The sequence below is a fragment of the Stenella coeruleoalba genome (genome assembly GCF_951394435.1).
Source record: "Stenella coeruleoalba genome assembly, chromosome: 7".
Lineage (NCBI taxonomy): Eukaryota > Metazoa > Chordata > Mammalia > Artiodactyla > Delphinidae > Stenella > Stenella coeruleoalba.
Genome location: NC_137153.1, coordinates 92,352,319 through 92,378,986, shown reverse-complemented (window position 1 = coordinate 92,378,986; position 26,668 = coordinate 92,352,319). Strand labels below are relative to the sequence as shown.

At 42.8% G+C, this 26,668-nt stretch overlaps 1 protein-coding gene across 1 annotated transcript; it reads left to right on the top strand.

Annotated features, from left to right (window-relative positions):
* The first annotated feature begins 1,970 nt into the window (after positions 1 to 1,970).
* Positions 1,971 to 24,712, top strand: ALDOB (aldolase, fructose-bisphosphate B). The gene is made up of 9 exons (XM_079927415.1): positions 1,971 to 2,214; positions 15,751 to 15,872; positions 16,670 to 16,881; positions 17,912 to 17,966; positions 18,910 to 19,070; positions 19,965 to 20,048; positions 20,921 to 21,095; positions 21,513 to 21,712; positions 24,029 to 24,712. Exons 1-9 carry the CDS (start codon positions 2,108 to 2,110, stop codon positions 24,122 to 24,124), a joined length of 1,212 nt encoding a protein of 403 aa, XP_079783541.1. The 5' UTR covers positions 1,971 to 2,107; the 3' UTR covers positions 24,125 to 24,712.
* The last annotated feature ends 1,956 nt before the right edge of the window (positions 24,713 to 26,668 follow it).

Sequence of the window (26,668 nt, the reverse complement as noted above, 5' to 3'; positions counted from 1 at the left end):
GCTGCATGAGCTGCTTATAAATTCTGGAGATTAATCCTTTGTCAGTTGCTTCATTTGAAAATATTTTCTCCCATTCTGAGGGTTGTCTTTTGGTCTTGTTTATGGTTTCCTTTGCTGTGCAAAAGCTTTGAAGTTTCATAAGGTCCCATTTGTTTATTTTTGTTTTTATTTCCATTTCTCTAAGAGGTGGGTCAGAAAGGATCTTGCTGTGATTTATGTCATAGAGCGTTCTGCCTATGTTTTCCTCTAAGAGTTTTATAGTGTTTGGCCTTACATTTAGGTCTTTAATCCATTTTGAGCTTATTTTTGTGTATGGTGTTAGGGAGTGATCTAATCTCATACTTTTACATGTACCTGTCCAGTTTTCCCAGCACCACTTATTGAAAAGGCTGTCCTTTCTCCACTGTACATTCCTGCCTCCTTTATCAAAGATAAGGTGACTATATGTGCGTGGGTTTATCTCTGGGCACACAACTATTTTTGATGATGGCCCTCAAGCAAGTCAGATGGTCTCACACTGAAAGCACACTAGTGCTATTTACCCAGAACAATTCCAGCAGCAAAGATGTAGGACTGGGTATGCAATGTGCCCATTCTCTGTACCTCTGATATCATCAAACTGATGGACTACATATTCTTCAAAGAATCCCTTCCTAATATTTCTTTCAGGTGATCTTTTGATAAATAATCAGGGGACTGGAGCCCAAGTTTATACTCCTTTTTTGTGGGATAAAGATCTCTCTGTATATATAAACAATCAAGGTAGGTGTGGGACACAGCCTCTCAGAGGCCACGAGAGATCCAGGCTACTTCTGTAATTTTAAACTTCCAGTAAATATATTGAAAATGAAGAAATGGCAAAGCCAGAGTTACCAAATCTGTTGTATAATTTGAATGCATACATTTAGTAAATTAATGTTTTGAACACGTACACAAAGAAATAACTGTGTGTCTAACTCATTTGGCAATAACATCTAAAGGGAATCTGAGGTCTTTCTTGAATGTGAAGCTCAGCCCCTCCTGGCCTCTGGCACTGGTCCTGGTGAAAGTTGAGGAATCTGTTGGGATGAGCCTAAATAGGAGACCAGACTTTCCTCAGCAGAGAACCACAGGTGTGGAAGCCAATACAAAAATTGTTTTATTCATGTTAAATGGGTGCCTGAAATGCCAAAAAACGTGCAGTCTGTACGTTAATGGCCACATAGTTCTAACTTTGGCTAGACTCCCTCCTTGGCCAAGAGAAAAATCTCCTTGATACATACCTAAATTAAAACAATGCTATTCCTGGCTTTCACAGGCAAACATGGAGAAAGGTCACTCCTGTGTGGGCTGGATTTTTACAACCCAGTTTAAAGGAGGTGGAAGTCTATAAAAAAATAACCTAAGGGGCTTCCCTGGTGGCGCAGTGGTTGAGAGTCCGCCTGCCGATGCAGGGCACACGGGTTCGTGCCCCGGTCCGGGAAGATCCCACATGCCGCAGAGCAGCTGGGCCCGTGAGCCATGGCCGCTGAGCCTGCGCGTCCGGAGCCTGTGCTCCGCAACGGGAGAGGCCACAGCAGTGAGAGGCCCGCGTACCGCAAAAAAAATAAAAATAAAAAATAACCTAAGGTTCAGAATTGTCCATTTCTTCCCTTGCCTTTCTTCCTGGCAGGATTAGCTAAACAGGGCCACCATCTGTCCTGGTCATGCCTAGCTCAAGAAAATGAAATTACATCATCTGGTATAAAGGAATACTTGTCCTTTGCTAATTCTCCTCTGGTGTTTTCTGGTTCTGTTTCACTCTCAGTCACAAAGAAGAAGGGCGGTGGGCGGGAGGAAACAGGCCCACGGAAGGGTTGCCCGTCCTCGCAGCCTGTCGCCCACCTTGGCTCCGCGCCAACAACACGCACCGGAAGTTCTGTGTCAGAGCGGGAAACTTGCCACAGACCCACCTCCGGTGAGTGCATCCGCATTTCCGGTTTTCCCTCGGAGAGAGTACGTTCGTTTTAACTCGCTGGGTAGAAGCTTGCCGCTCTTGTGGCCCGCGCTGCACAACCTTGGAGTATCCTGAAATGAGAAACGAAAATTGTGACGTAACATCAAAAGCGCCATTTAAGGAAGGGGGAACATGATAGGGGAAGTCTCGGGGTTTCGGAGCGCGCAGTCACTAGCACAGGAGACGGCCCTGTCGATAGCCGAGCAAGTGGATTTGTTTGGAGATACGAAGGTGTCGAGGTGAGCTCGGGGGCGGGGGGGGGGGCGGGGGTGCTGCCTCATCTGGTAGAGTAAGAACAATTCAGACTTCCAAGGGGCGAACTGTAAGGGAAGAAATGAGGGGGAGCAATGCGGGCGGAGAGGAATGGAAACTGCAGCATCTGACCTCTGGTGGGAGTTTCAGAGGACTTGGGATTAGGGGTGACTCATGCTCAATTTAAATTGTCCCGTGGCCGCCGTGTAATTACCCTTCCTCTCTGCAAACCTTTAGGTATGTCTGCTGTTAAATGAGTTAAGCAAGGAGGCCATGAGACAGAGCTGGCTCTAATGCCGTAGCACGTGTGTAAGCAAGCCAGAATCTAAACCTGTAAGTGCCTCAAGGTTAGGAAATCGAAACCTAAGGACAACCAGTCACAACCAACCAACTAGGCTTTAAGCTATAGGCAGTCAATAAATTCCTTACTTGGCTTCCACAGTTTCTCTATAAAAGTTTTCCCCCAGCTCCCTTCTGCAGGGCGCTTCTAACCACCTGGCATTGCTCAGATAAATTCTTAAATTTTTAATCTTCCTCAGTTTATCTTTTAACACTACCGAAGGGCTTTGTGCAAGTGAACTTTTTGCCTGTTTTTGCCTTTTTATGGAAGTCTAATGAAGGAGTGGAGCTCCCCGTCTAGGTCACCAAGGCTTGGACAGGGCTGGTGCACTGGGGCTGGAGGGATGATCCGTATGCTTGACTGAACTGTTAGTGAAAGGAGAAGCTCTGAGCCAGCGTGAGCTTCATAAATTCCCAGAGCCCCCTTGGGAAATTACCTCGAATTGGGGGAAGGCATTGGGCTTTCTGTGGGTTATAGAATGGAGGTTTGAGCCAACTGTATGTGGATCTAAAAAGGCAAGGAGAGCAGAGCTGAGATCTCAGTTATATATACTTATTTGTGGTCTTCCCTACTCTTTCCTACTAGACCCAAAAGGGACCTTCAGTTTTGCAGAACTGCTATAGGCAGCTAACCTCATAGGTCTGGGCTGGATGTGGGAGAAGTTATGAGGGAAAGGACCCTAGAGACATGCCTTTGTGGGTGGGGGAGAGGAGAAGACATGGAAGAAAATGACTGGCAAGTTTACCTGCACACATGGGAGCAAGAGCTCTAGCAAGAGGTAACTCTTGTTTTCTCTGACTGTTGCATTCTAGAATATAATTATTTTTAATAAGTGACTGCCTTTTCTCTTCCCAGTTTTCTAAGTGACAGTTTTTACATTCCTCCCTGGGATGAAAGGTCTCTGTTCTCACTTGGCAAATGGCCAGAGGGGGGCCAAAAAAATGAGAGGGAGAAGAGGGTAGGCCTCGGGCAGGAAGCAGATTAAAAAAGGGTGAATGCTCCCCTTATCCCCCACTACAGGGGAGCCAGGGCATCTGCTGCCTGGTCACGACCATTCGGCATGCAGCCTCCTCTACTGGGGTGCCGGTGATTGGATGAGGACCTCTCTAGGCTCTCTGCCACAGAGATAATTTGTTCCAGCCTATCATTTACACCTCCATCTGGCAGCCCAGCAGGACCTAGCATGCCTAGGAGTCAGCTGTGCCACAGAGGACAGGCGTTCAGTGGCCATGGGGCAGGCCAGTCATGCATCGTGAATGGTACGGCACAGGGGTGCTAATGACGTCAGCTTGTCTGCCTGCCTGGCAGGGTGACGCTTCCTGCCACTCAATCTGCTTCTAACCCCGGAAGCCTGGGTGCATGGCCTTCTCTCTTTATTCATCTCGTCTCCTTCATTCCCCTTTATGTTTTCCACAAATAATGTTGCCATTTTCTTCAGTGTCCTCAAACCTGTTTCAACCTCTCTTCATCTCTTTCGGTGGGTAAGTCATATTTTTCTCTGGTTCACATACTGGGTGAAAAATGCTGTTCCCCATCCACAGCGCTCCACCACCTTCTAAGGGGGAAGGTACCTCTTCTTGGGTATAGGTATGCAACTTTTTTTTTTTTTTTTTTAAAAGAAGATGTTGCGGGTAGGAGTTTATTAATTAATTAATTTATTTTTGCTGTGTTGCGTCTTCGTTTCTGTGCGAGGGCTTCCTCTAGTTGTGGCAAGCGGGGGCCACTCTTCATCGCGGTGCGCGGGCCTCTCACTATGGCGGCCTCTCTTGTTGCGGAGCACAGGCTCCAGACGCGCAGGCTCAGTAGTTGTGGCACACGGGCCCAGTTGCTCCGCGGCATGTGGGATCCTCCCAGACCAGGGCTCGAACCCGTGTCCCCTGCATTAGCAGGCAGATTCTCAACCACTGTGCCACCAGGGAAGCCCGGTATGCAACTTTTGAGATGCACTCAGCATCCAGCTTAATTTTTCTGCATATTAAATGGAGAAAGCTTTTGAGAGTAGGATCCAGGATGAAGGCACAGGAGATGATGAGGTTGGGTGCTGTGGAAGCAAAAATTTTGGAACAACTCCTCTTTGGTAACAGAAAGAGAGAAGGGAATTTGGAGAATGTGGAGAGGAGAAAAGAATGATGATGATGTAGGCAGTACAAGAGTTGCTGTTTATCCAGTACTTTATTTTTGCCAGTCATTATACTTAACTCTTTTTGTTCATTATTCAGTCCAATCCTCCAACAAAATGTTAAGTTTTATTATTATTCTTTTTCTGCTGAGGAAACTGAGGCTCAACAAAGTTAGAGAACTTGCCCAAAGTAACACAGCCAGGAAGCTCTGAGCTGGAATTGGGAGCAAGTTCTAGCTGGCTTCAAAGTCCAAATCCTTTATGACTAAATTGTATTGATTCGCCAAAAAAATTTATGGCTGGACCTTCAGAAAGGCAGAAAGTTGAGCTTGTAGGTGACTGGATTAATTACCTGGGAGGCTGAATGACCCTGTTCCTCCTTTTGTGAGAGGGTAGGTGACACTGAGGTGGTCACTCAGCAATTGACTGGCCTGCCATCTGCTTATACTGGTTGGCTGCCTGCCCCTCAGTGTCTGGGCCTTTAGTCCAGCTTTCCAGGGAAGTGTACTTCTGGATCTGGTCAGCCTGGCACTCTTCATTCCTAAAGAGTGCTGAGGTGTAATAAACCCAAAGAGCAGGGGAATAAGAGACAAGGAGTTAGAACCAACCAGTTTCTTTCATACATTTTGAGTAATTCTAGTCAATAAATAGCCCATTTCAACAGTACTTCCCCAAAGAAAACTTTTTATGGTCTAATTTAAGTTTCTTATATTGTTGTTTAAAACCATTTCCATTGTTTTGGGACAACTGTGTATGTAAAAAACATGCAGTTTGGGGGGAAAAGACCACAGAATATCGCAGCTAGAAGGGACCCCCGCCTTCACTATGCAGATGATGAGTTCAAGGTCCCAGGCTGGCTTCAGAGTCACAGATCTGTATTTCAGTCCCTGCCCTGCTGCTTACTAATGGTGAAATATCTCGTCAGCCAGAGATAGGATCAACTCCCTCCTCTCCAAAACGGTACCTACCCTGGTGATGGATGTAGTGGGGATTAAATGAAGCTTTCTTCCTGAGGTGCCTAGAAAAGGCCCTGTAAGAAGTAACCGCTCAACAAATGGCAGTGCCCTTCCTTGGGCCATGTCATCCAGCTATTCAGGGTAGAGCTAAGGCCAGGACCTTGTTTTCTGATTCTCCAACGTGTGTGTGTGTGTGTGTGTGTGTGTGTGTGTGTGTGTGTGTGTGTGTGTGTGTGTGTGTGTGTGTGTGTGTGTACATGCTGCAGAGCAGTGTAATGTCTGCTTCCATGAAGTAACATGGTTTATTACACTTTGTAATTCTATAGCAATCATTTAGATGATATTGTTCCATCAGAGCAACAACGTGGTAGAGTTAGACAGGAATGGTATCACTAGGTCCACTTTACACATCAGAAAAGGGAGACTGGGAGAAGGCAGTTTCCTTCAGTCCCATGGCTAGTCAGGGGTACAACTAGACCACCAGGCAGTTTCACCAAAGAGATAAGGAAGAGTGAAAGAAATGTTATGCTGGAGGTCATAAATGACATAAGTACCTGACAGTCCTGATTAGATAGTGAGAGAAAAAATGGACTTTGAGATGATTGAGCAAAAGACCAAGAGAAAACACTGACAAAGCAGTAAACAACCCACCATGAGGGACTAGGGGAAAATGACAGTGGTGGCCACAGCTGACAACAGTGTAACTCTTTCCTGTCAGATAAGTACTGCTCTCTCAGCAATTCTGAAATTCTCCAGCCCATTCTTTCCAATTCACTCTGCCTCTGCAGCATCCTAACTGCACATACACATTTCCTCAGGCAAGGAAAACCTCAAGTTCTTTATCACATTTCAAGTTTCAGTTTTCTCTCTAGTCTCAAGGGGGTGGTATTCTAAACCCTAGAGTTTGGATAACTTTAAAGTTACTTACCTGAGATACATAAGCATACACAGGCACTCTAGTCTTCCTAGAATACACGGAATTCAGACTTCACAGTGATATAGAAAAAAATCACCATGAGGCAATGCAGGTGATCCCTGACTCTTCCATCCCCATGTCTGCTGCACCCAGATGGCTCTTGCCCCTGGGCTTCATTCTGATGCTTTAAATTTACACCCTCAGATTCTGAGCTTTTAAAAAACCTACCACATTTCTCTTACAAACTAACATTTAATACTCTGTGAATATACCAAATATCATTGGATTGTACACTTTAAATAGGTGAATTGTATAGTATGTGACTTCTTCTTCAGTCAAGCTGCTAAATTAATAAAGGGACCATAAAAGAATTGAAAGCACAGTCTTGAAGAGATAAGTGTACACCCATGTTTATAGCAGCATTATACACAAGAGCCAAAAGGTGGAAGCAGCCCAAGTGTCCACAGACCAATGAAGAGATAGGCAGAATGTGATATCTATATCTCTATCTCTATATCCTATAAATGTGATATATATATATATGATATGTATACACACACACTGGAATATTATGCAGCCTTTAAAAAGAAGGAAAATCTGACATGTGGTGCAACATGGATGAAACTTGAGGGTATTATGCTAAGTGAATAAGCCAGTCACAGAAATACAAAACTGTATCATTCCACTTACATGAGATACGTAGAGAAGTCAAATTCAGAGAGAAAGTAGAAAGATAGTCTCCAGGGGCTGGTAGAGGGGGAAGTGGAGAGTTGTTGTCTAATGGATATAAGGTGTTAGTTTTGCAATATGGAAAGTGTTCTGGAGATTGGTTGCACAACAGTGTAAATGTAATGAACACTACTGAACACTTAAAAATGGTTAAGGTGGTACATTATATATTATGTGTATTTTACCACAATTTTTTTTAGAAGGGAAGAGGGGGCCGTGGTTCATGTGTACCATTTCAGGGGAGCTGCAGCCTGGATGTCTGTGAAATTCCAAATAAACAGTGATAGAAGAGCTTTCAGAACCTAGTATAGTTTTAGAAAAAAGTAATGGTCATATTCTACCTCTTAATTATTTCAAAGTTCTCTGGGATAAGAATTATAAGACAGTTACTCCAGACTTTTCTGAGATTGATGAGAAAGCATTCATATATTTATTGATTCATTTATTCACAAAAATTGATTGTGTGACTACTGTGCTTTAGGCATGGTGCCGGATGCTGGGGAGACCCCCGTAGGTTCTATAGTCTGATGGGCTGAATCAGTTGATATGGAAGATGACCTAGACTTGTAAAAATCCAGACTATCTAGACTTTTCAGTCATGTATCTCATAGAGTCTTCCATGAACACTGCAATAACAACCACTGCCACAACTGTCTCTTGATACTTTCATGTACATTCTCTTACTTGGTTTGGTTTAATTTGATTCTGACCTCAACCCTCTCCTCCCATCTCTTATAAGTTTCTTGAGAACAGGCCAGTCTTATTCATCTTCTATTCTCTACAAAAGGTCCCTGTAGCTAACAAAGTGCCGTACACACAGAACCTCAATAACAATTTTGTGAAATATGCTGAGATAACAACTAGCCCTACCTCTGTGACCCAGATAGTGACTGCTGGTTTCAGGGTCCTGAAACCATCCCAGCCACCAAAGCAGGTTGCAATACAGTAAGAAAATGTCTGTCCCACAAATTAGAAATGATGTTTTTAAATGTCATGTTGATCCATCCATGGTTCTTCCTTGCATTGTGTAGATGTAGCCCGTTTTTATGAAAGTTCTTTGTCTATAATGTTACTAATACTACAGTGAGTATAACTCTATGAAACATGAGATTTATTTGCAGGTGCAAGTTTGTGGACTCAGACCTCATACTGTGCATGAATACATTTAACTCATGTAAAAATCATATTCAAATTGGAAGTATCTAGAGTGGGGCAGACAGTGGAGAATAAATGAGGCAGTTGTTGGAGGTTTTGAAAGTAATGATCCTGAATGATACCATCTTATTATTGCCTGTGAGAAGAGTCTGCATTCGGAGGCCTCTAAATCAGAATTATACGTTCAGATCCAGTTATTTAATGACATAACTGTACTAAATCCCTAGTCCTGTGTTGTTTCATTCACCTTCTTAATCAATTTCTGATGGAGGCATTACTAGCCCATTTTACAGATGGTGAAACTGAGGACTAAAGAGGTTGGGAGATTCCACAATGTTTCACAGCCTCCAAGTCCACATATCATGATATATCAATTTTGAACATTTTACTGAGTTAAGAGACTTAAAAAACTGCAAGCAGGGCTTCCCTGGTGGCGCAGTGGTTGGGAGTCCGCCTGCCGATGCAGGGGACACGGGTTCATGCCCTGGTCCGGGAGGATCCCACATGCTGCGGAGCGGCTAGGGCCCGTAAGCCGTGGCTGCTGAGCCTGCGCGTCCGGAGCCTGTGCTCCGCAGTGGGATAGGCCACAACAGTGAGAGACCCGCATACCGCAAAAAAAAACAAAAACAAAAAAAAACTGCAAGCACTCTGTGTTCCTCAGGAGTTGCTGTTTCTCTAAGGTCCATTAAGCCTTATCCTTGCTTTACTGAACTTTGATTTTCAGCTGCACATTTGGCCTGGAAGTGGCCAAATGGTGATGCCATGGGAGCAGCAGCAGGCGGCACCACTCAGGGACAGGTGTACTTATGCTCCTCGGACATGCCTGGCCAGTCTGCTGTTCACGTGCAACGATGCTCAGCAGATCAGGGCCCTCTAGGTCTGCTGATGCAAGTCATTCTTCCCTGATTAATATAATTTTAACGTCCAAGGTTATAAGCTGCTGGGAGGTGGAGAGGGAAAGAACTAATCTCTGCAGTCTGAGGTCACCAAAACGTAAGCAGCTCTGCTTTAGACCACTGACCTGCAGTGAAACAGGCACTCCCTCTACCTGTCCTGTGACTCTAGGCGAGTTTACTTGACCTCTCTGAACCAAAGTTTCCTTATCCAGAAAGTGGGGCTAATAAACCTTTCCTCAGAGAGGTGCTAAGATGAGAGATCATATATAAAAAGAACCAGGTGCATCATAGAACTTCAAAGAAGAGCTATTATTATTGTTGTCATTGTTGTAACAAGAATAATTAGTACTAGTAGCCTAAGGAAAATTATTTCTACCATACATTTCTCAGCAGGTAAAATGTTTCAGTTATGGTTCTGACCACCCCAGCTCTGGCCCCCAACAATGATCACTAACCCCAGTCTCCATTCTTTCATCAGCATCCTCCTCTTATTCCTCCTTTCTCCTTTAACAAAAATCAAATTTGATGAGATCTCACATGTCCCCAGATCAATCATCTTGGTCTGATGAATCAAGCACCAGGTGGAGATGGGGAAACCAAAAAGTGTGCCTTGGGGAGGCAGGTGGAGTCAAGAGAGCTGACGGGAACCTCAGCTGGTCTAACGCTCGGTTACGCTTAGGACAGGCCTTGGCCAAACTTCCCCAGACAAATGAGCCTCAGTTTTGTGCTCCAAACATTTCAATTTCCTTCAATAATCACCTTCAATGTCTAACACTCTCCACTTATAGAAGCTGTCTGAGCTTCAGCTCTATTTAGACAACCCAGCTCCCTGCTTCTTTTTCCTTCATTTCATTGATATTTCACTCATTGTAGTGTTACACTTTATACCATAGAGCACTTTGGTTTTTTAGAGTCTTTTCTCCTATTTTATGAGTTATTCCAAAGGAATGTGTTCCTGAGAATGTATACTTTCCTGTGATCATGGTCATTCCATTATTCTTAGATTCCTCCACTACTTTTATTTGATTATTTGCTTCAGGAAGCATACACTATTTTTATTTGCCTTTTCTTGAATTAGATTTTGGTTTAATGCTCAGAGAAAAAACCCTGTAGAATGAACTTGTACCTAGACAGTGCTGTAACTAGGGGAGCTGATGGCTTGCATCAGTCACTTTAAGTTTTATTCTAGTTTTTACCACCTTTAAAGACAAAAATGTACAGGTTGAGAGAGAATGAGAATAGAGTAAAAGATATTGTGTTCTGACATTAAAAACATCAGGGAGCCCAGCTTGGTTTGGGGGAACTGGGAAGGATCTTTGAATGCCTCCTATATGCAGATCTTTGAATGCCTCCTATATGCAGGTACTTTATAAATTCACTTAATGCTCTTGTGAAATTCAGATCCCACTTTAGAGAGGAGGAAACTCAGGCTCAGAGAAGTGAAAAAAACTTGACCAAGGTAATGTGTGTAGTAAGTGCTGGAGCTAAGCTAACGTACTTCCCAGTTCTCCTTGGTGGACTCCAGAGCCCAGTCCCCCACTCACTGCATTACCGATCCTAATCCTCTGTGTCTCCGTTTCCTCACCTGTAAAATGAAGAGTCTGGATTGAGAACTACAAGGTCTCCAGGTGTCCCTTACAGCTTTAACATTCTGTGAGTACAGAGAGTGTGTGAGCATGATTAGAAGGATTGGCTGTTTATGAGCCAATCAGAGTTATTGGTTAAACACCTCTCTACCAGGCCAAGGTGGGAAGGGGAGGGTAAAAGTTAAAAAACAAAACAAACAAAAAAAACCCTTGGGTGAGAAGTCTATAAAAACTGTGTGTTCCTGAAGATTCCTCCTGTTTGGCAGCTGCTGCCTCATCCACAGCTTCTGATAGTTCTAAGAGGACTCTCCTCTCTCAGACTGTAAGTAAAAGAACTTCCTTTGTCTCTCAGGACTGCACCAGGGAGTCAGGGGTTAATGATAGCGCTAAGCCTGGCGAGGGGAAAGTTTGTTTGCTTTTGTTTTCAGGAAAAATGTGATGGTGGCTGAAAACGTGGTGATCTGCTGAAATGATTGTTTTTCTCCCTACCTCCCCTGGCTCTTTGAGTGGTGGCAAATGCTCAGGATTGATGCCAGCTACCAGTGTTACCTGTAGGAGGGCTCTTCTGAGGCTTTGGCGAAGGAAAAACATCTTGAATACTCCTGTTTGGTTGGGTTCTACTCAGTGTTTGAGATTCCTGTCCATTTCTACTCCCTCCATAACAACTGCTTATTCCGATGATTTATTTACTATCTATCGCCTTATGTCATTTTCTTCATTCTCTTCCCACACCTACTAGTACTAGCACTGAAGTTTCTTTGTCACAGAAATGAACTCTTGGCCTGTTTTGCCCTTCGTCTTCACCCACTGCTCAAATGAGAAAATGGAACAGGCATCACAGAGTATAGTCGTCCTTTGATTATGAATTGTCAAAACTTTCCCTTGTTTGATACTTTCTGTAACATTTCCTACTCTGAAGATCCTACAGCTTCAGATATTTGGAATCAAAAGCTGCTGATGTATTTTGGTACATTTGTTCTACTATCTGAAGAATAGGTGAGGATATGTTGCCTTTTAAAATAAACTTCTCTTTACATAGTTACCTAGGGTTCCGTTAGCTAATGTGGATCCAGCAGGGACTCTAGCGCTGCTGCCACCATCACTTTAGCCAAGGCTCATCTGCAGACAACCCAGGCCCAGACTAGACCTGAGGTGCTGGGGCAGGGAATGGAGTGTAGTTGCTGTAAACCTAGGAGTTCCTTTGGCTTAGGTGCCAATTTAGAGGAAAGAGCAACACTCAGGTCTCTTTCTGAGCTGCTCCATGTGTGTTCAAAGGCTCCAAGGATCAGGCTGTTCTGGAGCATCTCACTGTACTTACCACTGTGGCATCAGATATGTAACGAAGCTGTGGGCATCTTCCTGCATCTGTCTATAAAAAAGTGCTGCATGCAGTGCCTGACAATCATGGGCTTTCAGTGAATAAGCCCTTCATGTATGTCTTCTTGAAAATCCATCTGCCTTGTACATGGAGAAGCAAATGGATTTTCTACTCCCTTATATTTCTCCAGGAGTTAAATATTGGTATTTTACAAATTATTATATTTTCACAGAACCTCTTCAAAGAAGGCAGAAAGAATTATACTATAGGATTTCATCTGTTATTCTGCTAAAGAAGGATTAGGAAAAGAATTCCGAGTCATAAGCCAGTAGCATGTGATTTACAGTCCTGAAACATCACAACTTAGACGGGGCATCAGACATATTCTTCCTGGGCCTCAATTTCTTCATCTCTAAAGTTAGCAGGGTTGATACAGATATCTCTGAGATCACTTGTAGCTCTGTTTTTCTGTGGTTGCCCTCTATTCATATATGTTTGTACTCACAACCTTCTCCCAGATTTGCATATATATCAATATTACCTGTTAATATATTATGTAAAGTAAATAATGTAATATATAAACTTACTGATAAATCAAACGTTACAAAAAATCCATAAAGTGAACTGTGAGTCACCCCACCCTGTTTCATTCCCCAGGAGTAACCTCAGTGTGGTTATTATCTGCTTATATAGACCCATGAACAGTATGTGTGTATACCATTTTTTTAATTAGAAAAAGGGTGATATTATGCATTGCATACTTTTCTGAAACTTGCTTTATTTTTTTACTTAATCATATAATGCGAACAACTTCCTGTCACACTTTTTAAAAAGTTGGCTTGAGACCTCAGTAAGCAGAGGCTTAGGGGCACAGAAATCATTCTCTGTCATTGCCCACTTCCAGCTGGCCTCCTCTCTTCCAGTGGTGAACAGTGGCCTGTGACCCTGTTTTATGATTAACAGGAAAGCAGCATTTGTGCTGATGTGGTACAGAACTTTAATCCCTCTGTAGAAGTTTAACTTCTCATAAACAGTATTTGTTCAATTTGACCTTTTCTCTGTTTTTCTTTTCTGGTTGAGTCAGCACACTCAGACTGAAGAAAATAGCTTGGTAGTAAACAGAAATATGGAAGTCCCTTAGGCAATTAATTTTTTAAATTAAAAAAGAGAGAAATACTGATACCTGACATTTTCATAATGCATTATAAAGCCTCTTCATGTTTATCATGTGATTCAATAAATATATTCTGAGCAACTACAATGAGCAGGGTGCTCACAGGTTGCATGTGATCCATTTGGCAGTGAGACAACCAGAGCAGATATTATAGCCATTTAATCCATAGTAAGCTAAGACTCAGAGAAGTTACCACCTTGCCCATGGTCCCGGTGAAGAGGAGGCAGAGCTGGTCCTTGAGCCCAGGTCTGTCTGATCTACTTCCATGTGAACGTGTCAGATATTTATGAATTGGTAATGTGATGTGGGGGTAATGATCCACAGCCCAATGATTTTGGGTACTCTGGGGGTGTCATCAAGGACATTAGAGTCATCCAAAGGCCAATTCCTTTCACCAGTCTCACTCTTTACTTGAAAGAGGGAGTACTAGTACTACCTTTTATCCCAGCTTTGTGCCTTATTAGCTATTTGTCCTTGGGCAAATAATTAAACTGCCTTATATTCTTTCCTTATCTATTATATGGCAGAGGGTGGGAGAAGGGGGAAGTCTGACTACCTTTTGAGATTATTGTGAGGAATAAATTTTATAGTGCATGTAAAGCGATTAGCAGAGTGCTTGGCAATAAATGATCATTTGCTATTATTGGGCTATGTTTTCCTTTTGTTTCATTAAGGAAACATCATTATTTTTTTGGTAGTTGTCAATTCCTTTGTGCAGATATCTAAACTGAGAGAAAATTTGTACTTTGGCCTGAAGGTTACCAACCTCAGGTTGGCTTTTATCTGCCATGAAGATCTGGTAGCCAGGTCCAAAGCTAACAGTCCCTGACTACAATTTAGAAATTAATATATAAACAGAAGAAATACTATCTTCAGTTGGCTGGGATGTGAAGGGCCTTGGAAAATCATCTTTAGAAATCATTGCCCACTAACCTGTCCTGGTGCCCCAATGACAGCATCGTGGTTCCATTCCTTGGGGTTAAGTATTGAAGTGAGAGTAGCCACAGTAAGAGCGCCATTAGTTATACCGTCTCAGGAATTAGTTCAGTAGCCATTGACTTCTCATATCAAGGGACAGAGTTCTGAGAGCCTACCTTGAAGGGATACAGAAAATGTGAAGAAATCAATTTGCCATGAGAAGGAGAACTGGGTGGGGGACTCTGCCTCATCCTAGCTGGGACCTTGGACAAGTCAGTTAACTTCTCGGAATCTTAGCTTGTTCATTAATTAATGAAGATAATACCTGTCCTGGTTACCTCATTGTCGAATGGATCAAAAGAGAACTGAGGTGTCCCTTGGCTTCCAGAAAGTAGAAAGCAGACACAGGGCATCTACCCTGTGTATGAGTGTATGAGGGGAGAGGAGACTGGGGAAAGGAGGAGGCCACAGGGTTGGATAGGAAATCGCTCAAGATAATCTTTACTACCATTTTTATTCTTTGATAATCCAACCTATGCAAAACCATTCTTTCTACATCCAAGATAAGAGTCCTGTGAGCTTGCATCTTCAAGACTAGCCCAAAGTGGCGGCCGAACACGAGCAATGATCCCCTTCAAATGACCACTACTAAGAACTTGCTTGGATAGGGGATCTTTGAGCCAGTCTCTCCTTGCTAAAGCAGTGAAGCTGCGAATTACTGGAGCAGGAATCAACATATGATGTCAGCATCCTTAGAGCTAACGGGAATCTCCAGCCTAGAAATGCTTAGGGAAAATCCTCTGCATCTGCCCCAAACGGTCTCATAGGTGGTTGAATATAAGAAAAAGGAGACACACCCCACCCTCTATGTCTCAAAGTTGAAGGGAGGTTAAATTCAAGGGCAAATAGTGGTTTCTCCTCTCAAGCTTGCTGCCTAGAGAATACTCTGGGGGGACTACAGGCTAACAGAGCAAAGTGAGGAATGGCCGCAGAGGCTGAAAGCCTCACTGTCCTGGCCTCAAGCCATCCAACCCCTGATGGTACCAGGAATCCATAGAATAAAGAGATAGTCAATTACTGCCATGCCCTCTATTTGTCAGATTTAAGTGGATACTCATTAGCTGGTTCGGTCTCAGGATCAGTGATCCCAAAAGTTTCCTGAAAGGCATTCTTTTCAGGATCACCATGAAATTTGTCATCCCACCGTCATCCATTATGGCTAATCGCAGCTACTTAGGCTTAAGGGGGAAAAACCCAAAACAGAACAGACCTCATTTATTTAGCTAGTTGTGGAAATGGACCAGAAATGTCAGAGGGGCCTGTGGAGCTCTTCTGCACACCTGCTGTCTTGGTCATGAGTCCATTTGAGCGACCCACAGTTCTGTTCACAGCTAACTCTCCTGCACTCTTTTCCAGACCTGTCACCATGGCCTACCAATTTCCGGCCCTCACTTCAGAACAGAAGAAGGAGCTCTCAGAAATTGCCCAGTGCATTGTTGCCAGTGGGAAGGGGATCCTGGCTGCAGATGAGTCTGTAGGTGAGTGCAAGAAACATCACACAACAACCATACTCTTGATTCTACACTTAGCAAAGGCAACTTGATAATCATATTCTCTTTCCTCTCAGAGGAAGTAAAGGTTTATATGCACAGGAGTGGGAGCAGAAGACTCAGTAAGCATAGACCTTTTGAGTCTTGTCATTCCAGAAGGCACATTTCTGAACACCAAGCAAACAGGCTCAAGCCCTCCATTTTAAGACCCCCTTGCCAGGGATCATTTGAATCCAAGCTGTAGCGAGGCCAGGAACTCAGTAAGCAGGATGAGACCTCTGCCGCTAATGACAAGTCAGTGTAAAGTCAGCCAAGGAAGGGCACTGAGAGCAGGGAAACGTCCACATCAGGAACAGGGCAGCGCTTGTGACTGAGAGCAGCTCAGGATGGCACATGGGAGAGCTGCGGTGGCCTGCATGGCCCACCATAAAATTATGGAAGCCAGAGAGGTCAACAGCCTGCCCTACCCCTCCTTCCACTGTCTGTATATCCAGTCAGATCAGGGCTGGACCAGAGAGGCCTGAGGGCCGTGCAGCCCCACTTGGACCCTATGGTGGCTTCCACCCTGACCCTGACACGACCAGACCATGCACTTCCTCATCAGCATCCTGACAGCAACAACAGTCTTTCCCTGGGGAGACAGAAAACGAGGCAGGAGCTCTGATGATCTGAATAAAAAAGACAGTGTTGCTGTCCATCCTGGTGAGGGTCACTAGTTGGCATGGAGGAGGACGGCAGGGGAGCCCCTGGCTTGCTCCTTATGCTGCCTTTACTCACCCACATAGGCACCATGGGGAGCCGCCTGCAGAGGATCAAGGTGGAGAACACTGAAGAGAACCGCCGGCAGTTCCGCGAAATCCTCTTCACCGTGGATGATTCTATCAGCCAGAGCATTGGGGGCGTGATCCTTTTCCATGAGACCCTCTACCAGAAGGACAGCCAAGGAAGGCTGTTCAGAGACATCCTCAAGGAAAAAGGGATCGTGGTGGGAATCAAGGTGAATGCATCTCGCTCCCACCTCACCACAGGCCCACTCCCAACACAGTGGCTGAGTCACGGCCAACACGAGGACCACTCTCATCATCTAATTGCTCTTCTCACTCCTTTCCATCATCACCTTCCCACTGAAAACCAGATCCTCTTCTAGACCTTTCCAGTACCCTCTTCCTTCAACCATTTTTCTACGAGGTACTTAATCTCTTTGTGTCTCAATTTTTTCATTTCTAAAGTGGGAATAATAGTACCTTCCTCATCAGGTTCTTATAAGGATGAAATGAGTTTGTAAAACAGTTCCTGTCACACCCTTATTATTTAGTTCATGATAGCTGTTATTGTTAAAACACTTACTGTTCTATTGTAACTGGGTCTTCCAAAACTACGTGAACTTCTCGAGTGATCATTAGTATTTGTCAAGTGCTTACAACTCCAAGCACTCATTTACTCCTCCTCACAACCTCTGGAGGTAAACTCAGTTATTATCCCTATTTTAGAGATGAGGATAGAAAACAGAATTACAACTAGTGTAATTTGCCCACAGCAAGGCAAAATTGGAGCCAGTTCAGGCCCAGACTGTCTACCTCTTGGGCTCATGACCTTAGCCTCTGTTATGCTGAGAGTAGAGGCTGCATCCTTATTCTTCTTATCTCCTGTAATAGCATAGGGCTTGGCATGTGCAGTGCTCAATAAATGTCTCTTGAATAAATGAATGAATAATTTAAAGGAAGTGGCTCTTACATGGCACCTCTGCATCCCAGGTACTAAGAGATTACTTCTTACTTTCCAAGCTCCAGCCCTGTGCTTTCTGTACTTTCCCTCCTCTTAGGGTTGACAGTCTTACATTGTTCTTTCCAGGTAACTTCCCTTCTGCTATGGACTGAGTTGTGTCCCCTGAATGCCTAATATACAATACCTTCCTAATTCAACTCCTTGGTTTGTGAAAGATGAGAATCTAGCACCAGAGGCTCTGCTTGTGTTTTACTGAGATACCTGACACCTGCTAATAACTTGTTAATTATTTATATTCACAGTTAGACCAAGGAGGTGCTCCCCTTGCAGGAACAAACAAGGAAACCACCATTCAAGGTAAGGACATTGCCCACTGATATGAATCATGCCAGTGTATGCCAGAAATGAAGGAAGCAAAGAAGTGATTGAGGGAAAACAAAATATGAATTATCACACTGGTTTTAGAGCCACACACCTGTTCTTCAGCCCCAGCTCCTCTATTTAGTAACTGTGTGCCCTCAGGCTAGTCACTTAAATGTTCTGAGTCTCAGTTAAAATGGGATAACAATATCTACTTTGCAGAATAGTTGTGGGGATTAAATTAGACAATGCACATAGAGTGCTTATCACAGTGTCTTGCACAGAGAAGATATTTTATACTTGGGAATATTATTTTAGAAAAATCTAGCATCAGTAGAGAGGAAAGAGTCCAAGCTGTGGGATCAGACACACTTGGGTTTGAATGCTGCTTCCGTTACTTACTGCTTATATAATTTTGCAAGGTACATCACTGCCCAAGTAGACAAGTATGAACCATAGCATTGGATTATCTAAGCAGAATTTGAATCCCAGCTCTGTCAAACTTGGTGAAGTTACTTTACCTCTCAGAGCCTCAGTTTCCAAATCTGCAAAATGAATATACAACTGTGAAGGTTGTGTAATATGACTATTAGGTCATAACAGTATAACAGCTATTAGGTTTGTTATGATTATTAAATGAGATAAGGTGTGCAAAATGCCTAGAATCATGCCTTGGAGCAAAGTAAGTACTAAATAACTATTAGTTCCCTTTATTCTTCTTATCCAATATGTATTATATATCAAAACCATATTTATTAACCCAGGTCTTTTGGCTCAGTACTGGGATGTTCATTTCTTTGCTGGATGTAATATTTCTTTGCCTGGATGTCTTGGGTCCTCAAGCTGTATGACTGAAAGCTAAGCCAAGGGTGAACTTCACTTTATCAGCAGCCCCAGCGGTCAGGGGTGCAAAGAAGCCTTTCTCTCTCGTGACTTGCAGGGCTTGATGGCCTTTCTCAACGCTGTGCTCAGTATAAGAAAGATGGTGCTAACTTTGGGAAGTGGCGTGCTGTGCTGAAGATTGACAACCAGTGTCCATCCCACCTTGCTATCCAGGAAAATGCCAACACCCTGGCCCGCTATGCCAGCATCTGTCAGCAGGTGCTTTTCCTTCCCTTTGGGCTAAAATACAGGAAGCGAAAGCTTTCTTCAAAGCCCATCTTCCTAATTTTACTGTAACCACGCATGATCCCCCTCCTTTTCTCTCACCAGTATATCCTGATGGCATTTTTCACTGCTTTTACTAGGTGTAGTAGGGTAAGATTTGGTTCCACAAGTCAACTATGAGTCCAAAAGGCAAATACCATCAAGTGTAGCCCTCTACCAAAGCACTGTAAACTGAGTCTTAAAAGCATAGGCTCTTGAGGGCAGGGCATCTGCTTGTCTATGCTCCACCGCGTCCAAGGACATGATCCTCTTAAGTCCCCAGCTCAAGGGTGACAGCTTTGATCTGGTTCCAATTCATATAATTTCTTGGAGGATGGTAGCTTGATGCTAAAGTTTCCAACATATGTTGAAGTGTCTCTGGGATCCAGGTTAAGCCTGATTTGCTTGTGCAGGTGCTATGCTGAGGTTACCTGAGTTCTGGGTACTTGGAGCTTCCCAGTCAGAATTGTAAACTCTGCTTGAATTCCTTAGTTAATTCATACGAGAGGCATCTTTATTGGTGATTTAAGCTTGACAGCCCTAAAAGGGTGACAGCTAGGTTCTGATTTAGCTAGATTAGTCTCTAGAATAAGATATAGAAATTAAGAAAATAAATTGAATTTATTTTACCCCATTTCCAGGAAAACTTTTTTTCCCTCACTGTTCTTTTTTGGCTAAGCCACAAATGCTTACTAGACATCCCATTAAATTTCATTGCCTTTAAGTCACCTATATGTATATCTCCATAAGAGGGTCAACCTTGTACCAATTACAACTGTTAAATATCTTCTTAAAGAAAGGATCCTAGTGAACAGAGCTTCATTCTGTCCGCTCCATTTTCCTTTTTAGAATGGGCTAGTACCCATTGTTGAACCAGAGGTAATTGCTGATGGAGACCATGACATGGAACATTGCCAGTATGTTACTGAGAAGGTAAGTCTTATATATAAAGGTCCCAATGCCAGTTGAAAAATCTGTTTTAAACAACCGTTGTTACTTAACATATATCAGCTGTTATATATGAGGTATTCTACAGTTAGAATCATTGTGTAGCATTGAGAAGGTAAAGAGGTATTATCAAACCTTGTACTTTTTTGGGCACATGGTACACTCCTTATGAAAAAGCACAGGAACTGCATTACCAAGATTAGGGTTTGAGCATCCATGGTCCCGGCTGTGGGACCTGGGGCAAGTCATACTACCTTTTTGGACCTCAGTTCCATTATGTTTAAACTAAGAAACTTTAAAATAAGCTGAGGCTCCCATGAGAAAATATAATTAGAAAGTAATTTTTTCACATGTTACTTTAAATTAGCCACAATATATCTGTAAGAGAGTAAGAGAGTCCTCAGTTTCTCTTCTTGCAAAATGAGGTGGACTGAAATGAGATCTGAAAGCACTTCTGTCTCTAAAATGTTTATTTTTATGATCACTCAGCTTCTATGGGGATGGAGAATGGAGGCCAGTTTACATGTCCCCAACTAACTAAATTAAGGCAGGTTTAACTGACCAAAGGGAGTAATGGGAAGGAAGGAGTGAAGGGCCTCTAGGAAGCAGAGCCATGCTGGTAGTCCATGCGGTGAGCAGTTAGGGGAGGGGCAGCAGGGACAGGCCAACTTGGCTGTGCTCAATGGCTATGGTTTGCAGGCATCACCCTGACTGAGCCTAGGGGCTGGTTGGGAAGCTTTGGCCAAGTAACGTATGGGAATTCCTTCATCCTGCGTCCCTGCAGTGTAGAAGTGTCAAGGTCAGGTAACTCTACGGCTGGTTCTAGGTTTCACCTATTTGGGCCTCTTGTCCTTCAGGTCCTGGCTGCTGTCTACAAGGCCCTGAATGACCATCATGTTTACTTGGAGGGCACCCTGTTGAAGCCCAACATGGTGACTGCTGGACATGCCTCCACCAAGAAGTATACTCCAGAGCAGGTGGCAATGGCCACTGTCACAGCTCTCTACCGTACTGTTCCTGCAGCTGTTCCTGGTAAGGTTTTCTTTCTTCTCTGACTTGAGGTCTTAGTCCTTATTCTTTGAAGGAGTGCCATAAGCATTTGCATTTGTCCAGGAGTAGTCTGCTTCTAGCCATGAAATAGACCTCTGATATCTCACATGCAGCCAGCACTTCCCTCTTGAACTCCGTGATACCGCCTATGCTGAGTCTGTCCAAATGCACACAATCCATTGATTTCCTCAACATTTCACTGCCCTCTTATTTACTAAAGCCCTTCTCTCCTTAGTCCAACTAGCTTCAACAAAGGCAAACTAATTTCTCCAACCTAGTCCCATGCAAATCAATTGGAGGAAAGATTGAGACATTACATTTTTTTCAGGCTCCTTCCTTGCTTTTTCAAGCAGGGTACATACTGGGACTAGTGGAGTGGAATGGCTTCTCTCCTTCCAGGCATCTGCTTTTTGTCTGGTGGCATGAGTGAAGAGGATGCTACTCTCAACCTCAATGCTATCAACCTTTGCCCTCTACCAAAGCCCTGGAAACTAAGTTTCTCTTATGGACGGGCCCTGCAGGCCAGTGCACTGGCTGCCTGGAGTGGCAAGGCTGCAAACAAGAAGGCAACCCAGGAGGCTTTTATGAAGCGGGCCCTGGTAAGATGCTACTACCTCTTATCTACTTGATCAAGTGGATACTTGGGGCCTGCTTGCATTGCTTTCTTCAGGCCATAAAGGTATTTCCAGAGAGTTGTCTACCATGCATTTTCAAATGTGGCATTAGAGCTGAGTAGGACGGTTAAGGCTGCAGAGTTTTGAATTATCTGCACTGGTAGTACAGTTGATGATGGTAGATTGAAGGACAGTTTCCACAGAGACACTTTAGAGGGAAGATGAGAGGGCCAAGGAGTGAACCTGGGGCACGTTTTATTTTGGGAAGATGAAGAGGAGAAGCCACCAAGACAAGCAGCAATAATACATTAAGATGAACCAAGGATTCTGGGAACAAATGAATGAAGTTTCAAGAGGTCAACAACAATGCGCTACAAAGAGATTAAAAATTAAGGCAGAGAAAAGGCTGATACTGTCATTGAGGGGCATATCAGTGACCCTCAACAAAACAGGGTCAGTAAAGGAAAGGTGCCCATTCAAGACGCTTGTCAGGAAAAGACACAGAAAGGTTACCAGGAACAATGAGGACAAAAGATGGTATTATTTAGCTACTAAAATTGCTTTTTGAATACCTACTAGGAGCCAAGCACTGGGGTGAACAAAGCAGACACAGCCACCGCCTTCAGGGAGCTTAGAGTTTAGCCAGATAGGAGAGATTGTCACGTTTAACTGTAAAGCAGAAGGAGTCAGAGGAGAGATTAAAGATTAGAAGAGGACAAGGACTTAGAGGAAACAGTACTGCATGAGACTAAATATTAAATATGGGTGGCAGAGTAGGTCTTAGAAAGGAGGGAGAGATAGGAAAGAAGAGACAGAATGGGTTTGGAATCAGGTCTGTAGAGGTGGAGAGATGCAATGGTTAATCACTGATTACAGGTGAGGCCATCTGTTGAGAATGATAAGGGTATGGAGATTTCAGTCTTTACAGTGGGGAATTTGGAATAGCTGTTGAAGTAGTTGCTAGGAAATTGACCAGAGGTTATGGCCAAGCATCAAGCAAGATGCAGCTGAAATGAGAGTTTGTGGTACATTAACTTAGATCCTGAACGTTCCTAATAGCTCTCTTATGCATGTAGCAAGATTCATATCAACCTAAATGGGAAAGAGCAGGGTTGAAGAATCCAAGTTTAACAGGGAGATGAAACAGTACCAAAATTTGATTGACAGCTTTATTCGGCTTGCTTATGACAGAGGAGACTGGGCAAGGAATCAGGTGTAGCCAGAAGTTTGATGATGAGGCACTAAAGGAAAGGAAGGGTACAGAGAAGCTAAAAAAATCATCTCAGGGGCATAAAGAGGTGTGAGATTTTACAGTAGTGCTTTATCTTGTGATGATGGTGGATATGGATGTGCTGGTGTGTGGCTGATGAGGGGGAAGCTAATATAGCTGATAGGATGGAGGGATTATGAAAGTAAGGCTCAGAAGGGTCATCCACACAGAAGAAGGGATGCTGAGTTTATCATCTAGAGCTGCGGTTCTCAAGCTTGAGCATGCATCCGAATCACCTGAAGGGCGTGTTAAAACGCAGGTGGCTGGACCCAGCGACAGAGTTTCTGATTCAGAAGCTCTGGGGTCAAGCTAGAGAATTTCCATTTCTAACAAGTGCTTAAGTCCATGAAACCTAACTTTGAAAATCACTGTAGATGTAGAAATAAGTCCTGGAGAGATTGGACAATAGCAACAGAGACTTGAAGACGGGGTACTGCTAAGTGGCATTTGAGTATTATTACAGGTTTCATAATTCTTAACTCACCTTCAATTGGAATTTACACAGGGTATCAAATGATATTATGATAACAACTACATAAAAATTATATATCCTTATGGACAAATATAGGTAGAAAATGGAAAATGTATTAAAAAAATTTTTTTTGCTATAGTAAAGCTTTAGCTGCATCTGCTTGATGCTTGACCTTATGTCTGGTCAGTTTTCTAGCAGACTATTTCAACTATTCCAAGGTTCCCAAATTGGGACTGAAATTTCCGTTTCCTTATCACTATATGAGTGAGAAGTTTCTTAACTTGAATTTCTAGTACTGTTGTTGCAATATTGTTAGTACTAAAAAGAAACCTTCTCAGTAACACAAACCTCAGGCTTGCCTGAGAAATGCTCAGAAAACTGGGATAAAAAAAGGAAGTAACATTATAGAAGGAAAGGAATGGTATCAGCAGCAATATTTAGCAAAATCACTGTACAGAGAAAACTCACATGAAGGTGAAGCTGATTTCAAATGAGAAGCAAAGAGGGTCAAGCAGAGGGTTGCTCTAACTCGGTCTCCTCTATCACACTTGTTTTTTAGGCTAACTGCCAGGCAGCCAAAGGACAGTATGTTCACACGGGCTCTTCTGGTGCTGCTTCTACCCAGTCGCTCTTCACAGCCTGCTATACCTACTAGAATCTGAGGCCGACCAGCCAGGCTCTGGCGCTTCTAGGTGTCTTGGTAGGAGGGCAGAAAGGAAACAATGACCTTTCGACTGACCCTGGAAATTAGACAAAATTAGGTTGGAACTACTGGAAACACAATGCATGTTAAGTTCTTAGACACAAGGAAAAAAATCAGTTATTGAAACCTAAGTCTGAATATCAAGGATCTGATGAAATTTCACACAGTGATTTCCTTACAACACTTCCAGCTCCCCATGGCCCACAGTATCCATCTAAGAAAAGAATAAACTTTAAAACAGTATCAACTGTCCATCCACATAACCAAATGAAACACCTCATAAGCTGAGTGCAGAGAATTGTGTCTTATTAAACAGTCCTAGCAGTGGTAGGTTATGAAGGAGACAGCTACAACCAAAAAAGAAATAAAATGTTCTACAAACCTTCAGTGTGTATCAGGTTTTACTTTCTGCTCTTGCTTTCAAAGGGCTCAATATGTTTCATTACCTTAGACTCCACAGACGCGACTGATGTTAGTGGTCAGGATCCTCGACTTTGGCTACTCATTGGAATAACCAAAATTTAAAAACCCAGATACTCAGGCCACGCTCCAGCCAAGTTTGAGAACTACCAAGCTAGATTTCAAGCTTGAGGGTATTTAGAAATGAAAGCTATTCATAATGTGAAGCAAGCTACAATGTCAAATGATTTCAAGCAACATATGGAGTGTAATAAAAGAATCACTGTGACTCTGATGCTTGGAGCATTTCCTCTTCAAGTGGCCCAGGTTGGTGACATAGGACTGCATCTTCCTCTGCATATCCAAGCACACTGCCTAGTTTTGCAGTAAGAAATATTCACATAATTATACCTTATTGACTTCCAGTTTTCAGAATTAACCTATAGAAAAAGCATTAAAGACCACCATAGTTACAAGAGAGAATTTAAACACTATAACTTTGGACAATATAAAAGTAATGATTTTGGTGGAAAAAAAAGTAAATGACAGGAGGTGGGAAATTCAGGGGGAGGAGAAGTGAAGGAAAGCAAAGGGAACACTAATTTACTTAGTGGGGAGTCAGGATACTACTTGAAATTGATGGATTAAGAAATAGTGCTTTGAAAAAAAAAACAGTGCTTTAAGTCTATTAAAGTAACAAGGGAAATGGATATAAATCATTAAAATATTCATACCTATAATTAAGATATAGGAGAAGGTAGTAAATTCTTTGTCTTGAAGAGTACAAAGATAAATGGTATTATTTAGAGTAAATAAATTAGGAAATAGAGGCATAAGCATATGATTTAGATAATAAAGCAGAATTCGTTCAAAAGGACTTCTGAGGAAAAAGACCTGGAAATGGGGCACAGGGAAGATTTTTACATACATGCTCTTACAATGTTTGAGTGTTTTATTTTCACATATCTGTATTGTCTAAAAACAACTACTATATATATATATATATATATATATATATATATATATATATGAGCAATTCAGACCTACCTTAGAGGTCATTTAACCCAAGGCTTTCATTTTACAGATGATAAAACCAAGCATAGAAAAATAAAATTAATTGCTGATGGTCATATATTTAGGGGTTTAGGATAGAGTTGAGAGATTAGTATTCCGGTCTCTTTCTCCTGTAATGGACACATGGCCATGGAGGAAGGTAAGGGCAGGGCAACAGGCAGTGTTCAATACCTCTGCCACCAGTGCTATAGGTCTTTTACATTTCTTTTTGTATTCATCCACTCAGTCAGCAAGTAGTTGATGTGCTAAGCTGTCCTAAATGCTGGTAACACCTGGTGTGACAAAGCTTTTCTGCCAGAAAATTTTTATCTAGAGCTTATTCAGCATCACTGACCCTAAGTTGTAAAGAAACCTTTCAGATTCTCATTTATGGGTTGGGTATGAATTTATAATCAAGGCTGAGCTATTTATGTCTTTTGGTCAAGGCTGAATTACATTTCACTCAGCATGAGGATTTATATAATGCATTTTCCCTGGCTATCATCTGATATATTTTCCTGACTAAAGCACTACAGTTGTCTTTGAAACCTCAACCCCAGTAATTTCCTTCACTCATGGTAATATGAAGACAAGTGTTACAGACTGCAGTTCCTATTAACTGTGTGATCACTGAGTGAATATATTAGTTACGTCCTAGCTTTTGGTACACTGTCAGATTTATTCTAGTAGTTATTGAACACCTACTAAAAATAAAACCTGGTAGTAGGCACTGAAAGTAATTAAAAGAAGTTTCAGCTTTAGGGTAGCCATGGTATTTGCATACCAGACAATTAAGTTTGAGTGGCTAAGCCAGAAACACAAATGCCATTGACTGGGGGTTGGGAAGTGTAGAGGAGAGTCTGTCAGTATGGCTGGCTGCAGAAAGGGAGAAGGTGACATTTAGGTTGGACATCACAGGGTGACAAAAGGGAAGGAACTCTTAGAAAAGGAACTGCCTTCATGTGAGAAAACACTTCGATAATTCACTGGGAGAAGACGATACCTTGAAGGCATAAGGAGCAAAGCCGAGGCCAAGAAAAAATT

Coding starts and splice junctions, on each gene's coding strand:
- ALDOB (XM_079927415.1), top strand. CDS start 2,108: ATGATAGGGGAAGTCTCGGGGTTTCGGAGCGCGCAGTCACTAGCACAG. Junction 19,071..19,964: donor ATGCCAGCATCTGTCAGCAG/GTGCTTTTCCTT, acceptor TTTCCTTTTTAG/AATGGGCTAGTACCCATTGT. Junction 21,096..21,512: donor TGTTCCTGCAGCTGTTCCTG/GTAAGGTTTTCT, acceptor CTCTCCTTCCAG/GCATCTGCTTTTTGTCTGGT.